Here is a 20,086-nt window from a genome sequence, read left to right as displayed (position 1 = left end):
AGCCACTGCCCTTAAGAGGGAAACCACATTCTTGAGGAGTAACTCTTAGAGTGGAGACTTTTCAGGCAGAAATTGCATCTTACTGGCTGGTATTGGTTTCAGCAAATATGGAGTGTCGTAGGTAAGGCATGAGAGCCATTTACCCTGAGAGAGCCCTCTGAGGTCCACTCTGTGGAGACTTCTTGATGTCAGAGTCTATCTTCCAGTTTAGCTGAAGGGAAAAGCTCTGTAAGGTTCAGTCTACCACAGAGTCTCTGAGAGTTACTGGGCTTCCAATTTTTTTGAGTTTTGTTCTCTGACCTACAGACGGGTGTGTGTGTGTGTGTGTGTGTGTGTGTGTGTGTATGTATGGGTGTGTGTGGCTTGGGTTTTATTAAAGAAAAATTTATCATGACACTTGTTAAAGATAGTAAGGAAGACCTTATTCAAGAGGGTCTGCTGCAGTGGGGGTTTTGTAGTAAGGCAGAGACTTGGGGCTCAAGTCCGAGTACAACAACAAGTGGAGATAGATAGCCAAGGAGTGGGATGTGGGTCAGCAGATGGAAAATTACAAGAGAAAAGATCAAAGCCAGGATTCTTGCTAGACCAACTCAACAGGATTCTTGCTGAAGGCAGGCCAGGGTGATCAGATATCAGGGGTGGGGGATTTTCACTAACTGACCCAGCAGATTCTTGCTAAAATTGCATTAGTGGGGCAACCACAGAGCCCAAGGTTGGGGCCTACTTAGAAAAAGGATTCAAGGGGCACCTGGGTGGCACAGCGGTTAAGCGTCTGCCTTTGGCTCAGGGCGTGATCCCGGCGTTATGGGATCGAGCCCCACATCAGGCTCTTCCGCTATGAGCCTGCTTCTTCCTCTCCCACTCCCCCTGCTTGTGTTCCCCTCTCTCGCTGGCTGTCTCTATCTCTGTCGAATGAATAAATAAATAAAATCTTTAAAAAAAAAAAAAAGAAAAAAGAAAAAGGACTCAAGTCAGAAAGAGCCTGAACCAATTTCCGTCAAGGAGAGAGTCTTGGTCAGTTTGAGACATGAGGTGGCTAAGGCAGGCTGTTCCTCTTTATGTAACAGAATCACGAAAAACCATGAGCATTTGAGTGACACATTCTTAGAAAAGCTGCTTTTCTTTTGTTTAATCCCTCTTTTATAATTGCCTTTTTGGGACTTTTCTCTTATGGTTATGATATATTTCTTCCCATTTTACAATAGCAGAAGAAATAGAGAAGACACATCTTAGTGACTGAAACTCTGAGAAAAGGAAAAGCTGCTCTGTAGTTTGGCTCCTTAGTGACGAAGAGTGAGAAAGGCTTCGTGTGGTAGTTATCTTCCCCTTTCCTTCCTGAATTGCACTGAAAGAACAGTTAGTTTCTAAACAACATTGGAACTTTGAAAATCAAATGTAACAGCCAGAAACAGAAGTTGGGAAACTTTATCCTAGCAAATAATTTCTCAACTGCCAGCCCCCATTATGCACAGAGTTCTCGGTATCCCCCTGACAGATTTGTAATTCTCAACTTCCTGGACCACAGTCATTTTATTAAAATATCATTTCCTTCTGGAATATTAGTGGAATTAGTTATTCTGGATGAGAGTTTTTTTTTTCTTCTGAAGAAAACAAAAACAAAACCAATTGGCATGCTACCTTAAATATTTCAGCTTAAGATAAAAATCTTAAAGATTTCTATCTTTTAAAATAACTTAAACATCTCAAAGATGTTTTTTAAAAAGTAAGCTGAAAATCTTAAAGATGAAGATAAAAATCTTACATTTTGATGTAAGATTTAGGGAAGGGAACATTCTGAACTGAGAGCTGGCAGAAATCTTTTGGAAAAGAATCTCCCAAAATTGTACCCTGTGCAAACAAGTGTGTTTACCCTCAGAGATGATCCTTGATCAAATATATTTAGGGGAACAATGGATAATAATGGATTTATCTCTTCTGGAGAGTCACACTATTTGCATGTGTTTATATAGCCACAAAACATTTTCTTTTCATCCATGTGATACCTTTGTTCTCTAGGATATACTTAAGAAACTCTGGTAAAGTGTTTGAATGTGTACCCAGAACTCAGGTAGACTTTGGGGATACTCCATGTTCCAGGGCTTAGCATGTGTCAGTCTAAGTAGGTCATGATTGTACAGTGCTTCAGGGTAAGCACAGAAGTCTTAGGGGCACATGGAAGGAGATCCTGATTCAGAGATTCAGAGAATTTCTATGAAGGTTTTCATGATGTCTATCTTGGTGGAAAAAGGAGAAGAGTGGAGAATATCCTCAGCAGAGAACAGCGTGGAAGGAGCAGGGCATGAATTCAGAGAATTCAAAGTTGTTTAGTATATTTAGAATGTAGAGATTGAAGTAGGGAGAGGCAAGAGATGAGGTGAGGGAAAGGGCAGCTCAGATACGGTAGGCAGTGAGCTATACACCTGGTGAAGGACTTTCAAGCTATCCTGATGACATTGGGAAAACCACTGAAAGGTTTTAAGAGAGAATGACATGTTTGCTTTTCACCTTAAGAAGAGTATAGGCTTTACGGCAGACAGTGGATCAGAGAAGGGAAATCTGGAGGCAGAAAGACTGGCTGGGAGGCCATCTAGCCAAGAATTCATGGTGACAGTAGGATCATGGCAATATAGATGCAGAGAGGTGGGCTGATTCAAGAGATATTTAAGAAATGGAATGAATGGGTCTTGGCAGTTGACTGAATGGGAAGTAAGGATGGGGAAGAATGAATGATGGTGCTCTGGTTTCTAACTTGGGTATACTGGTGTGTACTTGGGGAATACACGTGGGGGATAGGTTTGGGTGGGGGAATCGGGATGCAGATTTGGACAGGGTAATTTGAAGTAAGATATTCTTTTGTTCCCTTTTAAACCTAGTGAGGTAAATAAGGTAGGTTTTATATATCCCACCAGCCAAGTTGCATATGATGAATGGACTGCCATAGTCAACGGGTGACAAAAGCACAAACCCCCGCACTCTACCTCCTCCTTTTGCTCTTTCTCTGCTATAACCCATGACTTCTCAAAGACATGACTTTCATAGATAACAGTCAGAAAAACAGTACTCTTTTCATTGAAATCCTTTGGTTGAAGTTTTTGGGCCTTCACTTGTCTCGCTGCTATTCAAATATTCACATATTTTCAGAGTTCAGTTGGAGATACTTTATCACTTCTGAATGTTAAAGCCACTTTGGATGTTTAACAAGATTCTTGTCCCTTAGTCAAGTACATTTTTTGGTATTTTATTTTATTTTAAAATTATTTTTAAATTGAATGAATTTGGTCACTTCAAATTTTTTTTTTGGATGGAACTTGAGTATTAATAATAAAAAGTACTGTAGTTCCCTAAAGCATTAAATTGCATTATACTCAGTGTATTCTCTGATGTTTAGAGTTGTTAGTAACTCAGAACTTTTGCTTATAAATTGACACATCCTCATTGGAAGGCAATGTGGCAATATTTGAATTCACTTAGGCATTTTACTAGTAGGTTTTTATCTGATACATATACATGCACGTGAAAGCTATGGTGTATGTATTTTATACATCAATAAATAAATAAATAATGGGATTTCCATACACAAGAATACTGGTCAGCCCCCAAAAGAATGAAGGAACTCTATGTGTACAAATATACGAGAATGTCCAAATTATTAATAAGTGAAGAAAAAGCAAGGTGCAGAACAGTGTGTATAATATACCTCTATGTAAAAAATAATTTTTTGGTATATGCTTATAAATGCATAGATTATCTTTGGAAGATTACATAACAAAGTATAACAGAGGTTCCTTTGAGGGAAAGGAAATGGGATGTCTGGAGTGCAGGGGTAGGAGGAAGAGTTTATTTTTCCCTGTATCATCTATTCTACCTTGTGGATTTTATAGTACTTTCAAAGTTATCTATTAAAAAAATGTTGCTGAGTCCTGGCTTATCTGTTCCACAATTGAAAGTGAAAGCTTAGAATACAAGGACCAACATTATAGCAAATCTTTTTTGTTTTTTGCTATGTGTCAGTTAGGCACACAGTTGTAAAAGGTTTACCTGAAGTGATTATAATTATTTTTTTTAAAAATGAAAGTGCCTATTTCTAAGTGCAGCTAAAGGAATGCTCATGAGAGTTTACAGCTGGACAGCAGGACATTGCTCTGACAACCTCTGGGGTCAATCACCCAGGAAGAAAAAGATTTCTCCGGTTTGCTGATAGGGATTTCTTACAGGCTAGCCAAGAAAGCACATTTACCCTATACCTTGCCCTGACAGCCCAACTCCCCAGTGATCTCCAATTACATTTACTCTTATCCTTTACCCTGAATTCCTATTTGCTTAGTGTAGATGTCTGCAGACCCATATATTCTGAGGCACACATTTTTAGGTTAGTGTGTTGGGGACATCCTTGGAATATGGTGTGGCAGTTTGCTCCAGAGTCTATCCAGTGAGACACTACTGGTGTACGTCCTGGGGATCCCCTACTGAGAGAGTATCTCCTATGCTTTGTGATCTGTAGAGCGTATAGTTATTGTGCTGTTGTACTGTGAAATGTGAGTAATAAAAAGGGAAAGTATGATTGCATATATATATCTCCTACCTTTCTACTTTCCTTGATAAGAGGGGCAAAGGAGAATGGGGCGCCTGGGTGGCACAGCGGTTGGGCGTCTGCCTTCGGCTCAGGGCGTGATCCCGGCGTTATGGGATTGAGCCCCACATCAGGCTCCTCCGCTATGAGCCTGCTTCTTCCTCTCCCATTCCCCCTGCTTGTGCTCCCTCTCTCGCTGGCTGTCTCTATCTCTGTCGAATAAATAAATACAATTAAAAAAAAATTAAAAAAAAAAGAGGGGCAAGGGAGAACGCTGGGATTTGCAGCCTTCAGAGCGAAACGTGCTAACTTCTGTAGCATATAGGTAATAGGGTCTTGGGCAAAATTAAAAGGAGGAAACGTTTGTCATCCTCTCCTTGCCTCTATCTGAAGAGGAAGAATTTTCTTCAAGGGTGAGCCTTCCTCCTTGGCTGTTCATACCCTTTCTTCACCTACCACCCCCAAAGTCTCTAAAGTCATTTTCATTCTCTCTTTCATCTTCTCTCTCTCTCTTTATTGACTTCTCTTTTATCTACAAACAAGGTCTAGGATTTCTCAAAATAAAATAAGTGTTCTTTCGGTTTTGCCTCTTAAACATCTTGCGAAAGAGCTCCGGAATTGGTATTTGGCAGAACCTGCCCCTCCTCCATTAAGAGGTGGTAATAATTGTACCCATCGCACAGTTGTGACTATTACTGTAGCGAAAGCACAGAAAGCACTTAGCACAGCCTTTGGCCTACATGAGAGGTTTATACTGATGATGGATTTTGCTTTATATTATTGATTTAGTGGCTGTTGTTCTTAGTATTGCTTTCCCCAAGGGTATATTACACTAGATGCCTCCTGTTTTGCAACCTATTTCCTTTTTTTAAAAAAACAGACTTTATTTTTTGTTTTTTGTTTTGTTTTTTGTTTGTTTGTTTGTTTGTTTTTTAAAAGTAGGCTCCACACCCAGCATGGAGTTTAATGTGGGGCTTGAACTCATGACCCTGAGATCAAGACCTGAGCTGAGATCAAGAGTTGGACGCTTAACTGACTGAGCCATCCAGGCGCCCCTGCAACCTATTTCCTGAATCTCCCTCAATCTGCTCAGTGATTGTGGCCAAAATCACCATTCTGCTTACTTTCTTGTCAGTATTAATCTTCTTAGCTTTTCTTTGAAACAGCCTGCTTTCATAATAATGCACCTTGTTTTTTAAATCTCTGTTCTCTACTTCAGGTATCATGTCAGCATCCTGCTTAGTGACTCTATTCATTATTCCCTGAACTCTTCTGTACCCTATGTTTAGTTATTTCCAAAGGTTCTTGGCTCTTTTATCTTCTCTGTTCTCTGCTCTCCAGTGACCTCATGGCTTTTACCATAAGCGTCCTCTGAATTCTCTTCCAGGCTGAGGTCTCTGCATTTCTTTCTTTTTTTTTTTTTTTTAAAGATTTTATTTATTTACCTGACAGAGATAGAGACAGCCAGAGAGAGAGGGAACACAAGCAGGGGGAGTGGGAGAGGAAGAAGCAGGCTCAGCAGAAGAGGCCTGATGTGGGGCTCGATCCCATATCGCCGGGATCACGCCCTGAGCCGAAGGCAGATGCTTAACCGCTGTGCCACCCAGGCGCCCCTGAGGTCTCTGCATTTCTAACCACCATGGCATTCTATCACCACCTTCCAAAATCTTTGTCACCTTTCAAGGACTTTCCTAAGTCTCATGTCCTCCTTGAAGCCTTCCCAAACATTTGCAGGCAGAAGGGTTTCTCCTTCCAAGGAGTCCCACGTCCTGCTCTTGTGCCATACTCGGTATCTGTTTATAATAGGTTTTTTCCCCTTTGGTGTTGGTCTTTGGGACACAGTTTTATTTATTTTTTATTAGAATAATATATGCCAACCAAAGTATTTTTAAATGAATAAATGAACGAATGAAGCTATTACTCTTAGAGATACCAATATTTTAAAGGAAGAATGGATAAATGGATAGAATATATGCTACCTATGGGTTCTGAAGGGCTGATCCCCCACTTATCATGCTTCAGTGACGTCTTTGGGATAGAGAATTTGGTAGGCACTAAAGTCAGCCATAAGGTTAGAAATGAATACAGTCAAAATTATCTTTCGAAAGTCCCTACCTTGCTCATAAAGCATCATATGTGAAGGTTTGATCTCTAATTGCTTTTTCTCTATGTTGAAACTTCTTTTCAGTTGAGCTCCAGATTCAGCAGGGGATGTTGAAATACTACCATGTGCTCATTGGAATGAGATGCACAGACTAAGACATATGTGGGGGACCCGAGACCAACAAGGAGACAGTAGACCCTGTTTCGTGCTCACACTCCCTGAAGTGCCTCCATGCAATCACTTTTGGGCAGTGATTTTCTATGTGTAGTTCAGGGACTCCTGGGGGTCTTTGAGACCCCTTCAAAGGGTTCTCAAAATCAAAATTATTTTTATAATGGTATGAAGACATTATTTGCCTTTTCTACTCATTCTCTGAGTGTACAGTGGAGTTTTCCTGAGGTTATATGATCAATTCACGGTATCTAAAAAGGCTATTAAAATACTGTTTCCTTTTCCAATTACCTGTCAGTGTGAGGCCAGTTTTCTTTATATACTTCAAGCCAAACCACTTATTGAAAGAGATTGAGTATAGAAGCAGATATGAGAATCTAGCTGTCTTAAGCCAGACATAAAAGGTATTTTTAAAAATTTAAGACAACTCTCTTGTCTTTAAAAGCTTTATGAATCTCTGGGCGCCTGGGTGGTTCAGTTGGTTAAGCGTCTGCCTTCAGTTCAAGTCATGATCCCAGGATCCTGGGCCTGCTTCTCCCTCTGCTGCTCCTCCTGCTTGTGTTCTCTCTCTTGCTGACTCTCTCTCAAATAAGTGAATAAAATCCTTAAAAAATAAAATAAAAATAAAAACTTCATGAATCTTAAAATTTTTTTCATAAAAAGTATGTATGTAAACATAAAGAGGTGAATAGATTTATTGCTGTTATTACAAATGAACTAATGAGTAAATATCTTAAAAAGTCCCCAGTTCTAAATTCTGATACATAAATATTGGTAGACATACTCATATAAGTGAAAGCTTTTTGGAGGTCCTTGGTAATTTCTATGAATATGAAGGGGTCGTAAGCTCCAAAAGTTTGAGAACTGATGCTCTTGGACATTGTGTACTTCTGAACTTAAAATGACATTGAAGTTGTTCATACTTAAATTTTTTTTTCTTTCTTCTCACCTTTCTTATTCTGGTGCTCACTTATTCCTTTAGCAAAAATTTTAAATTTGTCCAAGTTAAATGTGTGGTATGTGTCTCTACTGAATTTCAAGAAGTAAAACCCTCTTGCGATGTATTTTCTGCTATGCTGCACATATATAGACCTTACTGTAGATGATAAAATTGTCTTTAACCTGTAATTCCAAATAAAGATGTTTTTGTCCCAGAGCATGGTGGGTTTCCTAAAAGTCAATTATTTAAGAGGATAGCTTCACTAATAATGACACTTGTGGTAAAAGAGTATAGCTTCACTCCCAGGAAAGGCTTTTTAGACTATGTAGTTCACTCAGATAAAGTCCTAGTGAAGTTTTGGATAATTTAACAGGATATTTGGAGCATAATTTAAGACCATCTGTGTACATGGATAACAAATTCATGGATATCTTGCTACTTGGAAGTTGGAGAAGACTGATTGTGTTACAGGATTTCTTTTTGTTTGGTGCCCGTGGTTTGTTTTTTTGTTTTGTTTTGTTTTTAAAGATTTTATTTATTTATTCGACAGAGATAGAGGCAGCCAGCGAGAGAGGGAACACAAGCAGGGGGAGTGGGAAAGGAAGAAGCAGGCTCACAGCGGAGGAGCCTGATGTGGGGCTCGATCCCATAACGCCGGGATCACGCCCTGAGCCGAAGGCAGATGCTTAACCGCTGTGCCAGCCAGGTGCCCCAGGTGCCCGTGGTTCTTGGTCCTGCCCCTGACCAGAGAAAGAGTGGTGAACAAAAAGCAAAGTTTATTGAGCGATAGGTACAAAACTCCTGGAGAGAGAGGAGACCCTTAGGGTTGCCAGCGTAGTTTCTAAGTCTAGGGGTTTTTATGGGCTTGGTGGTGGGATGAACCCTCCTTGAGCCTGTCACCCAATCAGGTTTGTGTCATCTACCTATCATGTGGGAAGGAGTGGAGGCCTCCTTCCGGGGCGGTGTAAAATCCTTTTAAGGGTAGTGTCCTCTTAGGGCATGGCCCCTTGTCCCTGCCTGCCTTTCTTCCAATTACCCTTCATTAATTGCATCTAATTTGAAAATCTTAACAGATAAGAGTAGTTATGTAACAAATAGGCCCAGCATTCAGTTAAATTCTGTGTGTTACTATCTAGGGACAGTTGCAAAGAATACACATAAATGAACTTATTTCTTTTCCCTTCTTAACAAAACGACTTAACGTGATCTGAGATTATAAACGTTTCATTTGCGTGTTTTATTCCCCGGGGGAACTGGATAAAGCTGAAGCCTGTGTGACAGCAGAGGAAAGGATGTCCTAATTGTGTTAGTGCTGGCATAATGAGGACTTTCACCAGTTTGGGAAGGGGAGGGATGGAGTAAGACATCAGTTGAGCTTGAACCTTTACGATACGCTCTACTTGTCCGGTCACTGTTGAGTTCTTCCCATTCCCCATTAGGCTCTGCGGAGAATTCATCAATGTTTTCTTCACGTACTTACGAGTTTATATAATGTAGATGTTCATTCTGAAGTTCTGAATGCCTTTTCTCAGTAAGACAGGAAATGAAAATGTTAGCAAAATTTCTCACCTAAACAGGAGAAATCACTACCAGCAAAAATAGGGCTCCCTTTTTTCTACCTCCAAAGAAGAATACATGTGAGATTTTTTTTTTTTTTTAATGAAGTATGCCTAAATACTGGCTGCTGGAAAGATTCTTTACTTGGAAGTGAGATCAGCTTGTGGCAGTGTTGGCGAACCAGATCCTTGGGTTTTGGTTCTTTTAGGTTTGCCAGACACTGTTAATCTTGGATCAAGCGAGTCCGATGAAGTTCCTGTAGAATGTGGACAGAATCCCACAGAAGACCCTGAGCTGACTCTTCCAAGTGGATGGGCTTGCTTTGCCCTGAAGCGGTTGCCCTGAGCCCACAGATGGTGGTGTGCTGTGCAAGTCCATCCACCTGTGACTCCGTTTGAAGAGGTCCTTGCTCTGGAGGAGAGGCCATGTAGAGGAAATGTCAGCTGTCCATCTGGAGTCTGAAAACATTACTTCTCTCCTTGGTCCATTCTGGTGTCTCCCTGCATATTGTAGATTCCAAGATAAATAAGCCAACACTCTCTCTTAATGTAGATTTTGATAGTTTTAAGAGAAAAACAACTGAGTAAGTGCAGTTAAGCATTGTTTGTGCTATGATACGTAGAAGATAGTGTGTGGGGAACATAAAAAGGGGAGTAAGTAGTCCGTTTCACTTGGAAAAGTATTTGTTAGACATTAGATTTTTTTTTTTAAGTATAAGAGTTTTAAAAAAAGAAAACAAATGACCTGTAATCTGTGTGCCCCCTCACCCCCAATCACCAAGCCCTCTGGATGTTAAAAAAAACCATTCACGCACACATGTAGATTTTTTTTTTTTTTTTAATTAAGGAATGCCTCTAAAACTATGCCTTTCTCAGAGACTCCCCTGAGAGAGATCTCTTCTCTGGAAGACCTGAAAAGCTGTAGTGTAGAAATCCTTTCCGTGAGGCGAAGGATTCATTCATGGAGAGCGTCTGTTGGAGGATTCGGTTTTTGGACATTTCTGTGCTATTGGCCACCCTCACCTCAGGCCTGGGATTGTAAGTAAAACCTGCTTATTAAGTTTTAGGGTGAGGCGCACACTGAGCCTGAGACCAACAGTTTCCCTTCTTTGTCCTCTGCCTTTCCCTCCCCCAAATAATGACAATCAGCAAACGCCTCCCCTCGCTCGTGTGGTGTGTTGGTGCGTGTGTATGTGTACATACATATGCATACATATATATTAAACACTCAGCTTTGTAGGCTGCCATTAGGGCTGTAGAAATGGCATCATCTCCACTGCCAACCACTACCCGTGACAGTTTGCTGCTCCAAGTGACAGAGGCCAGCTCATTGGGCATTTGTCCTCAATAGATTTGGGCTACTGAATTAAAACCAACAAATATTTGGTTTCTAATCATTCTCTGTTGTCCTGAACATGGGAGCCTCTTCCAGATGTGCTTCAGAGTATATTGAAAAGGCCACCATTATGAGGTAGAGGGGAAAAAAGTAAGATTCGAAATTGGGAATTGTCTGAAACTCTTGCAAATTCAGCCTGCTTTTCCTTTCCTGTAGTTTTGAGATAAGATCCGCGAGCTGCAGGAGCAGAGTTTCCATGTTCTTGTTACGGCTCAGGCTTCCTGTTTACACCTTTGAAGGGAAAATTGTATTCATGGATTCCTGAAGTTCTAGTCTAGGTGTGTTCATTTTGTTGTTCATTCAGTAATGACTGGGCTGGGCCCGGGGCAACAGAAGTGACTGGCACAGGGCCTGTGGGTGCTGGAGTCTAGTGGGGAAAGTGGACCTGGAGAAGTCATTCATTTTTAGTATGAGAGGTCCCAGGGGGAGGATTTGGAGGTCAGGAAGTAGTTTTCTGTGGGGGAAAAAAAAAAAAACACATCAAAGTTCAGTTCCCTGGCCACCCACCAAAAGCTAATTTTTTTCTTTTTGATATACCAATAATAATAATAGCTAAGCTTTATAGCCTTAATAAGTCCCGGGGAGAATTCTAAGCCTTTAATTTATCTATTCCTTTCAACAGTGCTATGAGGTATTATTATTGCTATTATCTCCATTTTTAATATATAAACAAACAGGCATGAAAAATTAATTTGCTAAGATAGTTCTACCAGTCAGATGTCTAGTCTTGCAAAAAAAATGAATGACAGCACAGCCTGCTTAATTTGTGTATCGAGGCTCCTATATTAGGGACCCTTTTTGGAGCTCTTTTTAATAGTTAATTGGTGCACATGCAGTTTAACGATATCAATTCATTATCTGTTTCCTTCTTTTTATTCCAAGTTCCATCAGAGTAAATATCTTGTCTTACCTGCCGTAGTATTCCCAGCATGCAGCATGGAGGGCTATCCAATATTTTGGTTGAATGAATTCAGAATGAAGAGCTTTTTGAGAACACACTAATTCCCCTGCAGCTCTTTTCTCAGTGCTTTGCAAAAATTAGGGCCTTAATTAATGTTTGCAGAGTGAATAAATGAAATTTTTAGTTTTTGAAGAGGGGACAAGGCTTACCCATTCCAAAAGATTGTGTCATTTTCTTATTATAATCAGTAGATTTTGAGTTCATTCCAAGTTCTGTGACTGAATTTTTTCCAAGTTTGTATGTTTTCAGGGCTTTACCAATTTAGGATGTCTTTTAAAAATGCTGACTGTGCATAAGGGTTAAGAGGTAGAATGATTTTAAGATGACCTGAGCTTGATTCGGGAAGTTTTCCTTGTTTATAGTTACATTCAGAATGCACTGGAACCAATCAGTCAATGCCCCCACCTTGTTTTGCTTAACAACTGGATTCTGGTTATATACAGTTCTATTCAGTAGTCAACACGTTGGCGAATATTGAACAAAATCCATGAGTTTAATATTAAAGTGTACAGAGGATGCCATAAGTGCCTCATTTGTAATTGTGGGAGAAGAAAAACTTTTCCTCTGCTCTTTTAGGTTTGATGGCTGGGTCTGTGAAATAAACTGACAGAAGAAAAGATGCATAAATTTATTCATTTTTAATATTGTGGTCATGGTAACATCACAGAAAAGCAAAAGTAAATACCCCCAAAATGATGATATTTGGGAATTTATATACTGTCTTAATAGGGGAAGGGTTAGGGGAGGTAGGCAATTTAGAAGAAAGTAAATGATTTTTAGAAAAGGTGAAGGGACTCTTAGAAGAAAAGATGGGAGATATGATAGTTTGCGACAAGGTTTGTCTGGGTGTGGTGTTGATTTCTACTTCCTTCTTTTGAGATAAGAGTCAATCCTTTCTGGTTGATGAAAACTCCTAGGGATTTATGACAGTTGAGCTCCTTTTGGAAGACCTGTCTTTAGGCAGATAAAGAGAGTTCAGAGAAAGCCTCTCCCTGCATTTGCTGGTTTTCAAGTGCCTACAGCTCAAAATAACCCATACACCAAAGCAGCGTGTTTTAGGGTGGCATGTCCTGAACATCTGGGACCTGAGCACAGTGTGATAAGGAGGTGGCACAGCTGAATTTGTAGCCCATCGTCTGGTGTAGTGCATTTCCTGCAACTGTAAGATGACAATGGGTGTCAGAGTGAGGTGGGGGCTGCACTAACACGGAGTTTGTAAAACCCCCTTGCAGATTCCCATTCACCGTCCTTTCGCCACTGCTATAACACATGTGTTTATAAAGTTATATCCGTACTTATGTTCTTATACCATACAGAGCTAAAATATTTTCAAATTAGGAGAAGGCCAAGCTCATCAGTTGGTTGGGGTCTCTGTTGTATATCCAGTGTCCCCTGCTCCTGGACTTACACTATAGCTTATGGAAGAGCCTGGCTATGACTTGAGTTTTGTAGACTGGGAGAGATTTTATTAGGAGGATGAGCGAGTGAGTATCGATGTCCCCCCAGGATTCAGGGATGGTCATGGGTTGTGCAGATTGAAGCAGCACGGTCTGTGATAAGCCATGCTTATAGAATGTGTATCAGATTGTCTATCTAAGTGAGGAGGGAAGCCAAGGCAAGCTCTAATTATGAGAAATTTTGGGGGTGGTTTATATTGACGGGCAAGGAGTGCAAAGAGGGGGAAGTCCAGCTAGAGTCCAAGCTGTAAGTTCATTGGCTTGAGGATGGGGAGAGATTCTTGGCAGATGTTCATTGGTCAGAAGATAAGTCTCAGTCTTCTGTCAATAAGGCATTTACTGGAAATCAGTGTCTCAGTTTTGAAGTTCTCTTCTTCAGGGTACATATGTGAGATTCTACTTTTCATATCCTCCAGGTCCATTTTAGATGAAATCCTTTCATAGAATCTTGCTGAGGTTCCAACTTCCATGAAATCTTAGCCAAAGTGGGACTTTAAGAGTGAGAATTTTGAACTTTGAGAGCTTGAAATTCACTCTATAGGACTATGGTACAAGATTTTAAAGTGACTTTTAGCAGAGTTAAGGAATGCTTCAGTTATAACATGAATTCCTTCCTAGTGCTTTGTGCATTTATGGACATTTTGCTGAAAATGAGATTATGGATGTATTAATTTTGTGAATGTTTTTGTGTTCACATTTGGTTTTATTTGTGTCTATGTTGTCTGTGATAAAAGCCAATAAATGCTTAGCCTGTTTGGGGTTGATCTTGGTATTTTAATTCATCTCCATGATATTTAAGTATATCTTGCCTCCCTGAACTACTGTGGTTACATTGTTTTCTCACTTAATTATAATATAAAAATAACGACACTTTTTCTTTAGTCCCAGAAATCCTGGATTGAAGGAGTGTTCAACAAGAGAGAATGTAACAAAATCATACCTAGCTCAAAAGACCCTCACAGGTACAATTTTTAATTATATTTTTCATTTTAAAGTGACACTACTTTGAGAACTGTTTGTGGAAACTTAGAGGTGTGTTTTATCAAGAGGATTTAATCATATCTGTGGAGTTAGCGTTTATTTGTTTTTAATCAATATTTGTTTCTTTGTCTTTATAAAAATAATACCTGATTATTGTAGACAACCAGGTAAGATCAGGGACCTTGTCAGTTTTGTACCTTACTCCAAGCCTATGACAGCGCCTGCTTCATAGAAGGCTCCTGATTAACATCTGTTTCATGACTTAAGTATAAAGAAGAAAGAATTTGTCGAAATGACATCACTGTGATGGGGCCACTGTCACTATTGTGGTGGATTTCATTTCTTTAACGCTCCTGTTTCTCTTAGTGGGAGAAGAGAAATTAGGGAGTTATTATGCTAAGTGAAACAAGTCAGTCAGAGAAAGACAAATACCATATGATTTCACTCATATGTGGAATTTAAGAAACAAAGCAAATGAGCAAAGGGGGAAAAAAAGGAGAGGGAGACAAACCAAGAAACAGACTCTTAACTAAGAGAACAAATGTGGTTCCTGGAGGGGAGATGGGCGGGGGGATGGGCGAAATAGGTGAAGGGGATTAAGAGTACTCTTATCATGATGAGCACTGAGTACTGTATAGAATTGTTGAATCACTAAACACCTAAAACTAATGACACTGCATGTTAACTACAGTGTAAGTAAAATAAAAAAATTTTTTTAATTGAAAAAAAAATTGGGGGAAATATCTAGTGCCGTATCCATTCCACCATTCCATTTGCCACAACTTCTGAATACTGAATATTCAAAATATTGTGAATGTTCCTTATCCCCAACTCAAGCGTTTATGGAAAATAGTGACAATAGTGACAGTTTGGGGTATTTCAGGACACTGTGTTTAGATTATGCAGACAACTCCGTGCTTTCCCCCATAGGCTTTTTGTTTGAGCAGATAATGGACAGCAGAATGGAGTGACTTGAGTTTGACCACTCTGAGTTGTTGAGAACCCTTCGGAAGCTCTACTTGCAGAACAAAGTTCAAAACAGCAGCCAGCGAAAGATAGGAGAATAAAGGGCTATGGAAAATTCCCCAGGGTAATTGGGTTCATGAAATTAAGATTGGGTGGCATTGCCCTTGGAGAGTAGAAATTAAAAGGAAGGGAAAAATAGAAGAGCAGTATTTTAATTAGGGGGACCACTCTATTTTTAGATTCTTTTTAACATTTGACCTTATAATCATTTAAAGTTTAGAAATCACAGTTGTATGCTTATGAAGGGTAGCGTGGTGCGGTCTCTGAAATTCCTGTTCTTTGGGGATGACTAAAACAGTGTTCCTTGCCTTTGTTAAATATTTACTAGCCCCACCCTCACTGAATTACCTGGAGTTTGTAAGCCCCATGATTGGAAGTTCTTATTTTACCCTTTTATAAAATGTTTACAGAATGGCAAGGTAAACTTGTTTTTTCCCTTCATCTCTTATGACATCTTGTAATGTGATGGTGGTTACAACAGAAGGCAGACTGAGCTCACGCAGTCCTTCTGCTTCTATAAATGGAAAATCATCTTCCTAATCATCTTGAACCTAATAAAATGTGATAACCAAAGGCCATTATCCCATATACTCAAGAAGAATATCAATGATCATAATTCCATATTATGGAATGGTCCGAGATCTGCATTTTATGGAAAAAAGTAGTCTCTATTTTTATGGGATTGTGAAAAAAAAATTAGTGGAATGCTTACGGATCTTCCTATGCCAGTCTTTTTCTTAGATCTCAGTAAGAATCTCAAAACTGTAGCTTTTCTGAAATTTTCTTCCCGATGGTACAGAAGAAAAAGGTGGTAGTTCGTGATTTTAAATTTAGATGAAAGTTGATCTTTTATTGGTTATTTTTATACTTCCTAATAAGAAACAAATCTGATAGACTTGATTACAATGTCTTTGTTCCTTCTATATTTTGAATTTTTTGTTGAAGTGAAGCTTCTGAGAAAAGACGGTCCCAAAGGCTAGGGCAGGAAGAAGTGAAAGGCTTCAGTATTTGTGAATAATACTGAACGACCCTGATTTTTTGAATACTGTCCTTTCTTCCATTGTTTTAACTAGTATTCTCTTCTAGTTAAAACTTCTTTATACCTAAAATAGGATCTTTGATGATCACAATGATCCCCCAACTTCAGAAGTTTCTTCTGAATCATAAAAAGAAAGATTAATAAGGATAATACTTATAATCATACCAACTGTCTTTTGATTTGATAGTGTTTTATGGTTTTACAATAATATATATCATATTATAATTAATAGATAATATACATATTTAATATGTAAATACATGCCATTATGTATTATATATATTTATATAATTATGTCTATATATTATATATTTATAATTATGTAAATATATATTTTTCTTAATTCTCAGAATTCTCGAGAATTCTGTTATCTTCATAGTGTAATGACAATAACAGCCCCCATTATTATATATCCTGCAATGCACCACTGTAAGACACATTACACACATCATCTCAGGTAATCCTCTTAGTAACGTTACAGGCCAGGTATTACTTTCAAATGTGAAAACCAGTGCTTACAGGAGTTGTTAAATCAGTGAGATTTCAATCCAGGTATTTAGGTTCCAAATTCAGCATTCTGTTAATTAGGTCATGGTTGCTGCAGTGTAATTATATTTGAGAAATGGCATATGGGAATATTTGGGGAATGATATATGAGTACTCAGCAAACCCTGATTTTTTAGACCAGGAAAAATGATGGATATTTATGGTATAAGCATTAAATATGCCTTCAAATATGTCACTAGCCTAACAGAGGTTTTGTGTTTTTAATTCAGATGTACTGCAGGATGCCAGGTCTGCCAGAATTTAATCAGGTAAGACTTAGATAAATAAGATTTCTTTTAATATTTAGGCACTCTGTTTAAAACTTATTGGGACAGTTTTCTCATGTCTTGAATGGACTCAATGAAAGGGCTTTATCGGTGCATCCTATTTACCTTTCCAAAGGCAGTTTTTTGGTTTTTTTAAGATTTTTTTATTTGAGAGAGAGGGTGTGAGGGGGGGTGGTGCAGAGGAAGAGGGAGAAAGAAGCAGGGTCCTCCCTGGGCAGGGGCCCTGACACGGGGCTTGGGGCTTGGTCAGGATCCCAGGACCCTGGGATCATGACCTGAGCCGCAGGCAGACATTTAACTGACTGAGCCACCCAGGTGCTCCTCGAAGGGAAGTTTTAAAAAAGAAATGTGGGAGTTTTTTGAAGGAGACTGATTATTTGAATGCAATAGATAGATGACTTGAATTACTGAGATATGTAAATGGCAAGGGCCTTTGGCAAGAGCTTCTACCAGTTGAAATACTTGTAAAGCATCCCATTTGCTTATGTTATATTTTATTTGTTTATTTGAGAGAGCGAGCAAGAGAAGAGCGGTGGGGGGGGCGGTTGTGGAGAGGCAGAGGGAGAGGGAGAGAATCTTAAGCAAGCTCCATACTCAGCGTGGAGACTGATGCAGGATTCCATCTGACAACTCTAAGACTATGACCTGAGCCAAAATCAAGACTCAGACACAACTGATTCATCCAGGTCCTCCTATATTTTATTTGGATAATGAAGATGGTTTGTTTAGCACTGTATTTGGTCTATGATTTGTGAGTGTTGTGTGCTCATACCAAGCTCTAATTCTGACACCAGTTTTGACGTGTGTGTGTGTGTGTGTGTGTGTGTGTGTGTGTTTCCATTACAACACCGGGTAATTAACTAAATCCTGCCACTATCTATCTGGAGATAGCATCAGGTCCCATAGGTTAAGAGCTCAGTCCTATAAGACTGTCCTTCCTCCCTGCACTTCAGGTGGCAATCACAAGTCCACATTATCACCTGTGCTCCTGACTGATAGGCTGTAGATCAGAGGTTCCCAAGAACTCTTCCATGGGTTCAATTAGTTTGCTAGCAAGGCTCCCAGATCTCAGAGAAACATTTACTTACATTTACCAGTTTATTATAAAGGATGTCATAAAGGATAAACAGCCAGATGGAGGAGATGCATATGGCCAGCTGTGTGGGAAGGGGCGTGGAGCTTCTGTGCTCTTTCTGAGCAAGCCACTCTTCTAAGCTGAAGTCTCTGAATGCCATCCTTTTGGGGTTTTATGGGGGCTTTATTACATAGGCATGACTGGTTGAATCATTGGCCATTGGTGGTTGATTCAACCTCCAGCATCTTTATTTTTCTTAGCATTTAGGAAATTTCAAGTGTTTTAGGGGCTCTGTGCCAGAAATGGGGACAAAGACCAAATCTGTGTTTGTTATAAATCACAGTATCACACAAGCTTATGGGCAAAAATAACCCTAGTGGAATACAAATGTTAACAGCGATTTGCATTTTAAACTACTGGTTTTACCTTTCTCTTTTGTAAATGGAGGAAAATGAAAATTTCCTTCATTTTGATCATAGTTCACCTTATGGATTGGCCCAATGTTAAATTTATTTTTGTAAAAGAAAAAATCCGGAGTCCTAAGTTTGGCAAATCATAGGGAAAGGAAAACACCATCCTCAGATGGAGGAGGAGAGGAAGGATAAGGCTGCTGGGTGTACTGGTCTGTTCAGGCTGCCATAATAGACCACCACGGACTGGGTGGTTTAAACAATAAAAATTTTATCTCAGAGCTGTGCGAGTCCAAGATCAAGGTGCCATCAGAGCTGGTTTCTGATGAGGCCTCTCTTCCTGCTCCACAGGCAGCTACCTTCTTGCTGTGTCTTCACATGGCCTTTGCTCTGTGCACTGACAGAGCTCTTGTGTCTCCTCGTTTATAGACGCCATTCCTGTGAGGTGAGAGTCCCACCTCTATGACCTCATTTAGACTATTACTGCCTTCTAAGCCCTGTCTCCAAATACAGCCACACTGGGGATTAGGACTTCAACATAATAAATTTTGGGGGACACCATTCAGTTCCTAACAATGAGTGAAGAGTTTCCATTTGACTAACCTCTTTTACCTTTCCTCAAATTATTTTTTCTTTCTTTTTAGCAATTATTTAAAATTTGCTAAAATTGAAAGCAAGCATAAGACTATATTGAAAAGAAGTGAAAAGGCTTCATTTACTCCTCCTGCTTCCTACTTTATTCTCCAGAACCTTTCCTTGGCAATATTTTCCTAGCTTGGCAATCTTTAGAGGTAACTAATGTGAACGATACTAGAAAAATGTTGATTTCACACTGTCCAGAAATTAAAAGTTGTTGAAACTTACACTTTTTTCACCTAGCTAGGACCTAGTTTGATTTTTTTCATGTGGAGAGTGAAATGTCCCGGTGTTAGTTACTGAGCAATCTGTCCTAACCATTTCTGCTGTCGTTTGTGTTACACAACAAATTCCCATATGTCTATGGTTCTGTTTCTAAGCTATTTATTTATTTATTTATTTTATTTTTTATTTTTTTAGTGTCATTGATCCTCCTGTTCCTAGTAAATGCCACTCTGCTTCATTATTACAGTTTTGTAATATATCTTGATATCTGATAGGGCAAGTCCTCTATGTTTTATTCTTTTTTTTTAATCATTTCACTCTTTTAGACAATTTATACATCCGTATGAATGTTAGAATCACGGGGCACCTATGTGGCTGAGTCAGTTGGAGGTCTGCCTTCGGCTCAGGTCATGATCTAAGGATCCCAGGATCAAGCCCTGCATGGGGCTCCCTGCTCAGTGGGTTGTCTACTTCTCCCTCTGCCCTTCCTTCTTTTCTCTCTTTCTGTCTCTCTCTCTCTGTCTCAAATAAATACATAAAATCTTAAAAAAAAAAAAAAAGAATCACTTTGTCAAATTCCCTGAAAAATCCTTTTAAGATTTTGATGGGTAGGGGCCCTGGGTGGCTCAGTCGTTAAGCGTCTGCCTTCAGCTCAGGGCGTGATCCCAGCGTTCTGGGATCTAGCCCCACATTGGATTCCTCCGCT

At 39.5% G+C, this 20,086-nt stretch overlaps 1 protein-coding gene across 3 annotated transcripts in view; it reads left to right on the top strand.

Moving 5' to 3' along the window:
* Window positions 1–20,086, top strand: part of TRPM6 (transient receptor potential cation channel subfamily M member 6) — a 201,820-nt gene that overhangs the window by 66,408 nt on the left and 115,326 nt on the right. For all 3 annotated transcript variants that reach the window (XM_034646981.1, XM_034646980.1, XM_019805296.2), the window contains 2 exons: window positions 14,038–14,117; window positions 16,978–17,016. In XM_034646981.1, the coding sequence (XP_034502872.1) occupies window positions 14,038–14,117; window positions 16,978–17,016 (119 nt within the window). The remainder of the gene's footprint in view (window positions 1–14,037; window positions 14,118–16,977; window positions 17,017–20,086) is intronic.

This window comes from Ailuropoda melanoleuca, chromosome 17 (genome assembly GCF_002007445.2).
Source record: "Ailuropoda melanoleuca isolate Jingjing chromosome 17, ASM200744v2, whole genome shotgun sequence".
NCBI classification, from domain to species: domain Eukaryota; kingdom Metazoa; phylum Chordata; class Mammalia; order Carnivora; family Ursidae; genus Ailuropoda; species Ailuropoda melanoleuca.
Note: the sequence above shows the minus strand (reverse complement) of the source record. Positions and strands in the feature narration are given on the sequence as shown.